The 12,599-nt window shown below is 29.5% G+C and overlaps 1 protein-coding gene across 1 annotated transcript; it reads right to left on the reverse strand.

Annotated features, from left to right (window-relative positions):
• Positions 1-937: 937 nt before the first annotated feature.
• LOC126909270 (uncharacterized) lies at positions 938-12,371 on the reverse strand. The gene is made up of 6 exons (XM_050691690.1): positions 12,357-12,371; positions 11,007-11,039; positions 10,887-10,941; positions 3,973-6,534; positions 3,325-3,405; positions 938-2,757 (listed from the first exon to the last, which is right to left on the reverse strand). The coding sequence occupies exons 2-6, from the start codon at positions 11,010-11,012 to the stop codon at positions 938-940; spliced, it is 4,524 nt and encodes a 1,507-aa protein (XP_050547647.1). The 5' UTR covers positions 11,013-11,039; positions 12,357-12,371.
• Between the last annotated feature and the right edge of the window lie 228 nt (positions 12,372-12,599).

Raw genomic sequence — 12,599 nt, forward strand, 5'->3', positions numbered from 1 at the left:
ATTAAAATGAGCTTGTTTTTTTTGAAAAATAAGTCTTTTTAGAGCGGGTGTTACCCAACGAGGAAACTTGGGAGTTTTAAAGATTTTATTAGGAACAAAAAGATTAATGGAATTTAAGATTGCATCATTAAAAACAGAGGTAGCATCATTGATTGAGTAAAGAGAGAAGGTAGCCTCCCAGTTGAAGGAATTAAAGAATTGAGATATACTATTATAATCGGCACATTTAAAATCTTTGTAAGTATGTGTATTATCAGTGTAGGATGTTGTATGGAAAGGAAAATTAATATCTAAAGGAGGGTGGTAGGGATCTGGAGATACAAGTGTCTCTGAAGATAAGTTTACTGTGCCATTATTAGAATTGGAAAATATAAGGTCAAGAATTGTACCATGATTATTAGGATGGGAGTTAAGCTGAAAAAAGTTGAAATAAGAGAAAGAATCTATTAGAATTAATTTATGAATAGATGAAAACATTATTAATAAGTGTTTAGCCAAAATGTAAGTCGAGGCATTAATATTTTACACAATAAGTCTCATATTACTTCCCGGTTTATGTATTTTTAGCAAAGCATATAGTTTAGGTATTTGAGGGTTTAAAATTTTAATAAAAACTTGAACTTTTCTTCAGTTATTACTTATCCGCTATTTTATAGTAATTTTAGCTTCGATGCGAAGCGGAGAAGGTATTAATTTTACTATGATGTGTTTTTTTTTTTTTTTTTATTTTTTTTTATGTCTGTTGCCACTTTTTCTCAGCTCTCACTGGACCGATTTCTTTCAAAAATACGTCAAAAGATCACAAATTGTATCTAGTTGAAAACATTACCCTTAAAAATTGAAAAAAATTCCCTCGTTCCCCGCAAATGGGGGAAATATCCAAAAAAATTACAAATTTAAAAATCGCTAATTTTCGAAATTTTTTCACTTTTTTTTCTTAAAACTTCCATAACTTTTTGAAAAATNAAATGGTATTTTTACTCCACGGACAATTATTTTCATGAGCGTATTTTATGCAACTTATTTGATTATTTGCAGCAGCTAATCTTATTGTGCTTTCATCCCACTCACATCCATTTTCATGAACATATTTCAAACATTCCAAATGACCATTTGTAGCAGCTGCACTCATCGTACCTTCATCCCATGTATATCCTTTTTTATGTGTAAAAATCAAACAGTTAATACAACCACTAGCGGCAGCTTCTCTTGTTGTTCCTTCGTCCCAATCACAACCATTGTTATAGGCATATTTTAAGCAGTCAAAATGTCCATTAGCAGCAGCCCCTCTGGTCGTACCTTCAACCCAATTACATTCATGTTCATGAGCATATTGTAAGCAATCTAAATTACCATGAACAGCAGCTGTAACTATTGTATCTACATCCCAATTACATCCATTTTCATAGGCATACTTTAAACAATCAAAACAACCACTTGCTGCAGCAGCTCTAGTTGTGCCATCTTCCCACTTGTATCCATTTTCGTGTGCATATATTAAGCAATTTAAATTGCCATGCTTAGCAGCTGTAACTATTGTACCTTCATCCCAATTAATGTCATTTTCATGAGCATATTTTAAGCAGTCTAAATAGCCATTTTCTGCAGCAATTATAGTTGTTCCTTCTAGCCACTTGCATCCCTTTTCATGAGCATATTTTAAAATGTCTAAATCACCTCTATAAGCAGCATGTATTGTTATTAATTTATCCAATTCGCATCCATTAATATGAGCATATTTTATAGTGTCTAAATCACTATTAAAGGCACCTATTATCACTATTTGCTCATCGAATTCGCATCCATTTTCATGTGCGTATTTTAAAATTTCTAAATCACTTTTTAAAGCAGCAGCTCTAGTTGTGCCTCTATCCCATTGGCATCCATTTTCATAGATATATTTTAAAATTTCTAAATCACCATAAGAAGCAGCAGCTCTAGTTGTGCCTTCTGCCCATTTACATCCATTTTCATGAGCATATTTCAAAATGTCTAAATCACCCTCTTGGGCAGCAGCTTTAGTTGTACCATCATCCCATTGGCATCCATTTTTGTGTGCATATATTAAACAATCTAAATTACCATATCTTGCTGCTGTTTCTGTTGTGCCTTTTGCCCATTTACATCCATTTTCATGAGCATATTTCAAAATTTCTAAATTACCATAAGAAGCAGCTACTGACGTTACATTTTCATCCCACTCACATCCATTTTTATGAACATATTTTAAACAGTTAAAACAACCACTTGCTGCAGCAGCTCTAGTTGTGCCATCTTCCCACTTGTATCCATTTTCGTGTGCATATATTAAGCAATTTAAATTGCCATGCTTAGCAGCTGTAACTATTGTACCTTCATCCCAATTAATGTCATTTTCATGAGCATATTTTAAGCAGTCTAAATAGCCATTTTCTGCAGCAATTATAGTTGTTCCTTCTAGCCACTTGCATCCCTTTTCATGAGCATATTTTAAAATGTCTAAATCACCTCTATAAGCAGCATGTATTGTTATTAATTTATCCAATTCGCATCCATTAATATGAGCATATTTTATAGTGTCTAAATCACTATTAATGGCACCTATTATCACTATTTGCTCATCGAATTTGCATCCATTTTCATGTACGTATTTTAAAACTTCTAAATCACTTTTTAAAGCAGCAGCTCTAGTTGTGCCTCTATCCCATTGGCATCCATTTTCATAGACATATTTTAAAATTTCTAAATCACCATAAGAAGCAGCAGCTCTAGTTGTGCCTTCTGCCCATTTACATCCATTTTCATGAGCATATTTCAAAATTTCTAAATTACCATAAGAAGCAGCTACTGACGTTACATTTTCATCCCACTCACATCCATTTTTATGAACATATTTTAAACAGTTAAAACAACCACTTGCTGCAGCAGCTCTAGTTGTGCCATCTTCCCACTTGTATCCATTTTCGTGTGCATATATTAAGCAATTTAAATTGCCATGCTTAGCAGCTGTAACTATTGTACCTTCATCCCAATTAATGTCATTTTCATGAGCATATTTTAAGCAGTCTAAATAGCCATTTTCTGCAGCAATTATAGTTGTTCCTTCTAGCCACTTGCATCCCTTTTCATGAGCATATTTTAAAATGTCTAAATCACCTCTATAAGCAGCATGTATTGTTATTAATTTATCCAATTCGCATCCATTAATATGAGCATATTTTATAGTGTCTAAATCACTATTAATGGCACCTATTATCACTATTTGCTCATCGAATTTGCATCCATTTTCATGTACGTATTTTAAAACTTCTAAATCACTTTTTAAAGCAGCAGCTCTAGTTGTGCCTCTATCCCATTGGCATCCATTTTCATAGACATATTTTAAAATTTCTAAATCACCATAAGAAGCAGCAGCTCTAGTTGTGCCTTCTGCCCATTTACATCCATTTTCATGAGCATATTTCAAAATTTCTAAATTACCATAAGAAGCAGCTACTGACGTTACATTTTCATCCCACTCACATCCATTTTTATGAACATATTTTAAACAGTTAAAACAACCACTTGCTGCAGCAGCTCTAGTTGTGCCATCTTCCCACTTGTATCCATTTTCGTGTGCATATATTAAGCAATTTAAATTGCCATGCTTAGCAGCTGTAACTATTGTACCTTCATCCCAATTAATGTCATTTTCATGAGCATATTTTAAGCAGTCTAAATAGCCATTTTCTGCAGCAATTATAGTTGTTCCTTCTAGCCACTTGCATCCCTTTTCATGAGCATATTTTAAAATGTCTAAATCACCTCTATAAGCAGCATGTATTGTTATTAATTTATCCAATTCGCATCCATTAATATGAGCATATTTTATAGTGTCTAAATCACTATTAATGGCACCTATTATCACTATTTGCTCATCGAATTTGCATCCATTTTCATGTACGTATTTTAAAACTTCTAAATCACTTTTTAAAGCAGCAGCTCTAGTTGTGCCTCTATCCCATTGGCATCCATTTTCATAGACATATTTTAAAATTTCTAAATCACCATAAGAAGCAGCAGCTCTAGTTGTGCCTTCTGCCCATTTACATCCATTTTCATGAGCATATTTCAAAATTTCTAAATCACCATAAGAAGCAGCTACTGACGTTACATTTTCATCCCACTCACATCCATTTTTATGAACATATTTTAAACAGTTTAAACAGCCACTTGCTGCAGCAGCTCTAGTTGTGCCATCTTCCCACTTGTATCCATTTTCGTGTGCATATATTAAGCAATTTAAATTTCCATGTTGAGCAGCTGTAACTATTGTACCTTTATCCCAATTAATGTCATTTTCATGAGCATATTTTAAGCAGTTTAAATAGCCCTTTTCTGCAGCAATTTTTGTTGTACCATTATCCCATTGGAATCCATTCTCGTGAGCATATGTTAAAAAGTCTAAATTACCTTTTAAAGCAGCAATTCTAGTTGTTCCTTCTGCCCATTTACTTTTATTTTCATGAAGATATTTTAAAATTTCTAAATCACCAGTAACGGCAGCTTGTATTGTTATTAATTCATCGAATTCGCATCCATTTTCATGTGCATATTTTAACATTTCTAAGTCACCTGTCATAACAGCTGCAGAGGTTGTACCTTTGTCCCATTGGCATCCATTTTCATAGACATATTTTAAAATTTCTAAATTACCTTCTAAAGCAGAAGCTCTAGTTGTTCCTTCTGCCCATTTACATCCATTTTCATGAGCGTATTTTAAACATTCTAAACTACCTTTTCGTGCAGCTTCTTTAGTTGTTGTTTCATCCCATTGGCAACCATTTTTATACGCATAATTTAAGCATTTTAAATGCCCATTTGCAGCAGCAGCCCTTATTGTACTTTGATCCCATTTACATCCGTTTTCATGAGCATATTTTAAGCATTCTAAATGCCCATTTGCAGCAGCAGCCATTGTTGTTTTTTTATCCCATTTACATTCATTTTCATGAATATATTTTAAGTTTACTAGATTACCATAGATTGCAGCTGCTTCTGCTGTGCTTTCATCCCATGTACATCCATTTTTATGCGCATATTGTAAAATTTCTAAATTTCCACTCATGGCAGCTGCAGTAATTGTGCTTATATCCCATTTACAACCGTTTTCATGCGCATATTTTAAACACTCTAAATTACCATGTAAGGCAGCTCGCGTTGTTGTATATTTATTCCAGCGGCACCCATTTTTATGAGCGTATTTTAAACATTCCAAACTACCTTTTTCGGCGGCTTTTAATGTTGTTTTTTCATCCCATTTACAGCCATTTTCATGTGCATAAATTAAGCATTCTAAATGTCCATTTGCAGCAGCGGCCATTGTTGTGTTGTTATCCCATCTACATCCATTTTTATGAACATATTTTAAAATTTCTAAATTACCACTCATGGCAGCTGCTTCAGTTGTGCTTTTATTCCATGGACATCCATTTTTATGAGCATATATTAAACAGTCTAAATGACCATTTGCAGCAGCAGCCCTTGTTGTTTCTTTATCCCATGGACATTGATTTTTGTGTGCATATTTTAAACATTCTAAATGCCCATTTGCAGCAGCAGCCCTTGTTGTTTTTTTATCCCATTTACATTTATTTTCATGAATATATTTTAAGTTTTCTAGATTACCATAATTTGCAGCTGCTTCTGCTGTGCTTTCATCCCATGTACATCCATTTTTATGCGCATATTGTAAAATTTCTAAATTTCCACTCATCGCAGCTGCAGTAATTGTGCTTACATCCCATTTACAACCGTTTTCATGCGCATATTTTAAACACTCTAAATTACCATGTAATGCAGCTCGCGTTGTTGTATATTTATTCCAGCGGCACCCATTTTCATGAGCGTATTTTAAACATTCCAAACTACCTTTTTCGGCGGCTTTTAATGTTGTTTTTTCATCCCATTTACAGCCATTTTCATGTGCATAAATTAAGCATTCTAAATGTCCATTTGCAGCAGCGGCCATTGTTGTGTTGTTATCCCATCTACATCCATTTTTATGAACATATTTTAAAATTTCTAAATTACCACTCATGGCAGCTGCTTCAGTTGTGCTTTTATTCCATGGACATCCATTTTTATGAGCATATATTAAACAGTCTAAATGTCCATTTGCAGCAGCAGCCCTTGTTGTTTCTTTATCCCATGGACATTCATTTTTATATGCATATTTTAAACATTCTAAATGCCCATTTGCAGCAGCAGCCCTTGTTGTTTCTTTATCCCATGGACATTCATTTTTATGAGCATATATTAAACATTCTAAATGTCCATTTGCAGCAGCAGCCCTTGTTGTTTCTTTATCCCATGGACATTCATTTTTATGTGCATATTTTAAACATTCTAAATGCCCATTTGCAGCAGCTTCAGTAGTTGTATATTCATCCCATTCACAGCCACTCTCGTGAGCTAGTTTTAATTTTTCTATGTCACCACTTGCAGCAGCTTTTCTCGTTGTGCCTTTTTCGAATGGGCATATTTTTTTTTGTTTCAAATTTCTAATTTCAATCCCTANATTTTTGTTTTTCAAATTTCTAATTTCAATCCCTAAATGAACACAATATATTATTAATATTTGCTGAACATAAATTTTATTTATATTATTAAAAAATATCCATTAAACAGTATTATAGTGCAGTTATAATATTTATTACCCGAAGTTCTTGGAAAATTGAAATTATAACTTCAATTAAAGTTCAAATTAAGATTTTAGCTTCTATGAGAAGATGAAAAAATATTAATTTTACCATGATGTGTTTATTTTTTTTTTCTGTTACTATTTTTTCTCAGCTTTCACTGGACCGATTTTTCTCAAAAGATCACAAATCGTATTTATTTAAAGACATTATCCTCAAAAAGCTTTTCCCTCGTTTCTGGTAAATAGTCCAAAAATCCTCCAAAAATTACGATTTTTAAAATCATTAAATTTTCTCTATAAATTGACCTAACTTATTGAAAAATGAATGAATCAAAATAACTTTTTTTTTTTTTGAAAGCTTAGATATTTTTCTATCATTTGATTTTATTTTTTTGAAAATCTGACCGTTTACTTGCCCTTAGATGGGATTTTAAAATGGCAATTTTTCATAATAACTAACTTTTTCAACTTAACTTTTAACACTATTCTTGAAATACTGCATCCTTTAAACATATGTCGAACTAAAACTTATGTAACGCTTTTAATTAAAAAAAAAAATTGTCCCGATGACTTATCTTCTATGTTCAAATGATTACGGAAAATTTTTTTGGTGTTAGCTTTTATTATGAAAATATTAAGGATCGTCAATTGCATAACAATTAGATGATACAGTATTAATTAGCACTATGAATTACAAAAATAATAAGTGTTAATTAGTATAACGAAGGTAAAGTATGTAAAATAAATTATAATATATAATAAGGTAGTTAAATAATGCTACTAGCATTCAATAGAAAAGAAATAATGGCAGTAATCACGGAAATAGAATGGGAATTTAGTATGACAGAGGAAACAAAATTGAAATTTCCATTGGATTCTANAACAGAGGAAACAAAATTGAAAATTCCATTGGATTCTAAAAATTTTATAAGCAGGTACCTAGACGCTAAGGAGGAGCAATTCAATAAAAAGTGGAGCAAATCTCCAACGACTTCTTCCTCATGTAAATGGCAAAAGGGAACAGAGTTCAGGTTTAATTTGTAAACGAACTTATCATAATCTAGTACCAGATTATGATCCAGTCTGAGTCGTGAAAAGCTAGAAATGATAATGCGAATAAGTTCTAGTTGATGGAACCATAGAACTTTCTAAACTGGGTACGATGGACCGATGCCATCGGGTAAAACTGTTAGGAAGAGAAGACCACTTGTTGATCCATGTTTCCACCAGAGTATAATTTAAGTAGTGCAATGCATCAGAAAAAGGAAGAATAATATAGAAAGAGTGTTGCGCATTGTCTAGACACCCAATGGAATTGAACTTATTTACTTGAGATGAAAATTTTGAGGAGGATTGCTCTAATTGAATGGATTATAGGGAAAGTTTGAGAATCAAAAGGGTTAGTATTATTAGCCAAAAGACAAGCCTGCAATATTTTGGGGTAAAAGAGTCTATTTATTTATTCATTCATTTCTACGGACAAATGTCCAATTTACAATATAATTCAATGATAACAATTATATAATATAATGAAAATAATAATATAATATAATATAATACAATGAAAATAATAATATAAACATAATAAAAGATATATAGAGTATATGGTAATAATAAATATAATAATAAAGGAAATTATTGACTATTTCCTACGGACATTAATATATTTATTGGGTCTTTTGACGTATATTTTTTGGTTGTATGAGGNTGGGTCTTTTGACGCATATTTTTTGGTTGTGTGAGGTTTATAAAATAAATCATTGTTTCGAGTACATTAGTTATTAACTTTAAAGTTAAATTGGCCTAATATGTATGAGTCGTCAATCTCGTTTTTTAATAATTTTGAAAATAGGTATAGAGGCATTCGCGGCTTTCAGTAGAATAGAATCATAATCAGATATGAGAGTAGAAGAAAGACAAAAGCTGTACAAATAAGCAGCAATAATATTTGAATACATACATATATATTAAATGCAATTGTTATAATAAATAATACATATACTTAATAAAAATATATCACCTATTCAGTGTTTTTCCGTGGATAAGAAGAATAAAAAAATTATACCCTTACACAAAATTCAACTATTCTCTTACGTAATCCATGAAACGTCCACGTAAAAGAATTGTTACGAAAGTAACAAATAGAATTAAATAAAACAGTATTGCCGAATTAATAATTAATTAGTTTATTAAAAAGTAATAGTAATCGCACAATAGTTGTTAAATGACTAACGATGAATTACAACAGTCGCTGTCGGCCCACTTTCCGGTTTTGCAACACCGAAAAATACTTTATAAACACATTCTTATAGGCCGACCTCGATTACAATTCAATTTATGATTATCTGTTATTATAATTGTAGAACAATAATAAAACTAAGTTAAGATAACTGTTAGAATAACAGAATGTATTATATTAACCAATCAAATACAACAAAAAATACTGGAGAATCTCACCAAGGGTCGCTAAATCAGTTTTTCGGGCTATAAAATCAACTTATTAGGCATATACAATAATAATGTAAAATATAGTTTACCTTCGTTAAATATCAGGTAATATACAGATAATTATTAACAAAAAACATATCGAAATTCTAGAATAAATTAAAATTCTAACCAACTTCTTAAATTTAATCACGATCTACAGATTTTGTTCGATTTTTATGATAGTAATTTCAATCACTGTCAGATTTCATCTATATTGGACCCAAATATGCCATGTTCCTACTGTGCCTCGACCACACAATGCTGGTTTTTTTAACTTATAATATATAAAGTAAAAGCTTTAATTTAACATATGTTTAAAATATGCAGTATTTACGTAACATTTTCAAAAGTTAAGTTGAAAAAGTTGAGGTATGTAAAAAACTTGTTATTTTAAATCCCTTTTTGTGAGCTGATAAGGGTCATATTTTCGAAAATATTATATCAAATAAAAGAAATATACCAAAGCAATTTTTATGTATTCAAATTATTTTGATATGATTATTTGTAATATAATAATTATAATTATAATAAATATAATTTGTGAACTTTGACGATCATTAAGCAAGGAGCTGACATTTTAAGTCCATAGATACCGAAAAAAATACGCCATTTTTGTCTAATGCCCTTTTACCTGTACACTGATCTATTTAAAAATCACTAAATCAACTTATTAGGCATATACAATAATAATGTAAAAAAAACCCAGCATAAAGGGGGTCGCGGCACAGTGGTGACTTGGCATAGTTTGAAAGTCAAGTTGAAATAAATTTTTTTTTTTAGGATGCATGCTGTCCTTAACTATCATTTGGTATATGTTTTTCATAAATTTAACCCTTTACCTGCCCACAGAGGGGGATTTAAAATGACAACTTTTTCACAAAAAATTAACTTTTGAAAGTGGTCCGGAAAGTCTGACAATTTTATATATATCTTAAATTGAAGCTAATGTAATATAATTTATTATGAAAAAAAAATCTTCGCGGTAAATATGGCTACCGAATGCTATTTTTGTGTGAAAATTCCCGTTTTATTTTTTACATTTTTAACTTTATAATACTAAAACTTATTGAAAAGTGTATAGATCAACACAATTTTTTTATGAAAAATAATATTTATATCCCTTTTTCATTCGACATACTTTATCTTAATCAGGATATTAATAAGGAAACAGTATCTAAAGATTTGCATCGAATTGTTTTTTTATTGTGATTTTAATCACTGCCAGATATTATTATTACTTGATCGAACTATGCCACGTCACCACTGTGCCACTACTCCCCTGTACTGCGTTTTTTTTTTTTTGAATTTATACAGATCAAAATATCTGTCTTTTTTTAAAAACACAAAAGATAAACAATACATAAACTTGTGATGACAGTTTTTAAAACATTCTTATTAAGAGTCAACATAATAAAATTATCTTTAGAAAAGGCGTTTGAGAAAAAGGACATAAATCAATTGTGTTCATTATTATATTATACATTAATTATGTAGAAAATTAGTATAAAGAGTATATCATTTTAAAAATCAACATTTGTTTTAAAATATTAGATAAATTTAAAATTAAATAAATTTAAAAATAGAACTGAAATTAAGCAAAAATTGTTTTATATACTAAGTTTAATGTTTCTCCTGAACACAAGTCACTTTTGTCTAATGCTCTTTCTTTCGAACATCATTCAATTTAAAAATGACTCCATAAACATTATAGGCATACATAATGTAAAATATAGTTTACCTTCATTAAATATCAAACAGCTAATTATCAACAAAAAACATATATTTTGCCAATTCTAGAATAAAGTATAATATTTTTTTAGATTTCAATCGAATTTTTTATGTAAAGTATATTACTCACCTTCATTCTTACTATAAGTGGTATATTCTGTAACTAAAGACAATTTTTGGGTTAAATTGGTGGTTACTTAAAGAATCATCGACATAATTTATTGTTTTTTTCATATTCTTTAATTTTATAATAAAATATAAAAGTAAGCATAAATAAATATATAGGATGGTCTATAATATTTTGACAAATCTAATAATTTTTAATCCAAAAAATATTTTGTGTTAATCGTATAGAAATAATTAATTAAATCAAATCGAATAATGGTAAAAATAAATAATATGGCATGTAGATTTTAACTTAGGATAGGCTTGATGTTAATATCACAATAGATAGACAATTAAGAGAGTATACTCTAACAGATTTGGAGTTAATTCAACATCTAATATTTTTAATATGAGACAAAGTTTTCTGTAACCTTGAATATAAAATAGTTTTACTATTAATTTTATCATTAAAATAAGTAAAGAATCATCCACATGATATATTTTTTTCACATTCTTTAATTTTATTATATAGTAAATAATAAAATATACATAAATATACAGGTGTTCTACAATTATTTGACAAGTTTAAATTTTTAAGCCAACAAATATTTTTGTGACTATTATAAAAATAAATTTTACAGTTTTGGACTAGATTAAAGTATATTTCATAATATTTATTCTAATAAGAAAAAATCAATTAAAAACAATATTTAAAACTGTAAAAATAATTAAAAAAAAACCTAGCACAGTGGGGTCGTGGCACAGTATGGACGAGGCATAGTTGAGTCCAGTAAAGATTTAATATGACAGTGATTAAAATCACAATTATAAGAAACGCTTCGATGCAAGTCTGTAGATGGTGTTTTATCCTAAGAAATTGGTGAATAATTACAAAAGCAACTTCTATTTCCGTAATATATCCAGATTAGTAATTCATAGATTCAAAAATATAATATAGAATGTTTATAATTATTTTTTTTCAAATTATTATTGATTTTCATTTTTAATATGTTAAAAGTAGTAATTTTTAACCTACTTATTTTTGTTCTTTAAAGTGAAAATTTATAATAAAAGAAAAGAATGAATTTATTACCATAACTTTTAGCTCAACTTTCAAGTTTGAAATTGATATCATTAAATAGAAAATAAATGGTATTGTAATTACTAATTACAGTAAATTTATCAGAGAAGCTCGATTTTTGTTTTCATTTTTATCGTAATAGATCACTTTAATTGAAATCATAGTAATCATTCCTAATTAACTTTTGGTAAATAAAAGATTGTACAATTGAAATATGTAGAACTGAATTAATTTTAATGATTTACTTAAAATAAAAAAAAACAATTAAAAAATTGTTAAAAATATCTACTCAACTGAGTGTATTATAAAATTTGATTATAATTGTAAAAATCTATTGTTAAATCCAGGAGTAGTTAAACTTCAACTTTTACATTCACGCATGCGTATCAAACCCACTCTACAGTAAGAAATGACAATGATTTTAATGTCGTAACTTTATATTAGCAAAATTTTGAGTTTCTTGTTTATACATGTTTTCTAATGGTAAAATATCCAAAGAATTATTATTACGACCAATATATTAAAAGAATACGAATA

This window comes from Daktulosphaira vitifoliae, unplaced genomic scaffold (genome assembly GCF_025091365.1).
Source record: "Daktulosphaira vitifoliae isolate Bord-2020 unplaced genomic scaffold, ASM2509136v1 Scaffold_220, whole genome shotgun sequence".
Lineage (NCBI taxonomy): Eukaryota > Metazoa > Arthropoda > Insecta > Hemiptera > Phylloxeridae > Daktulosphaira > Daktulosphaira vitifoliae.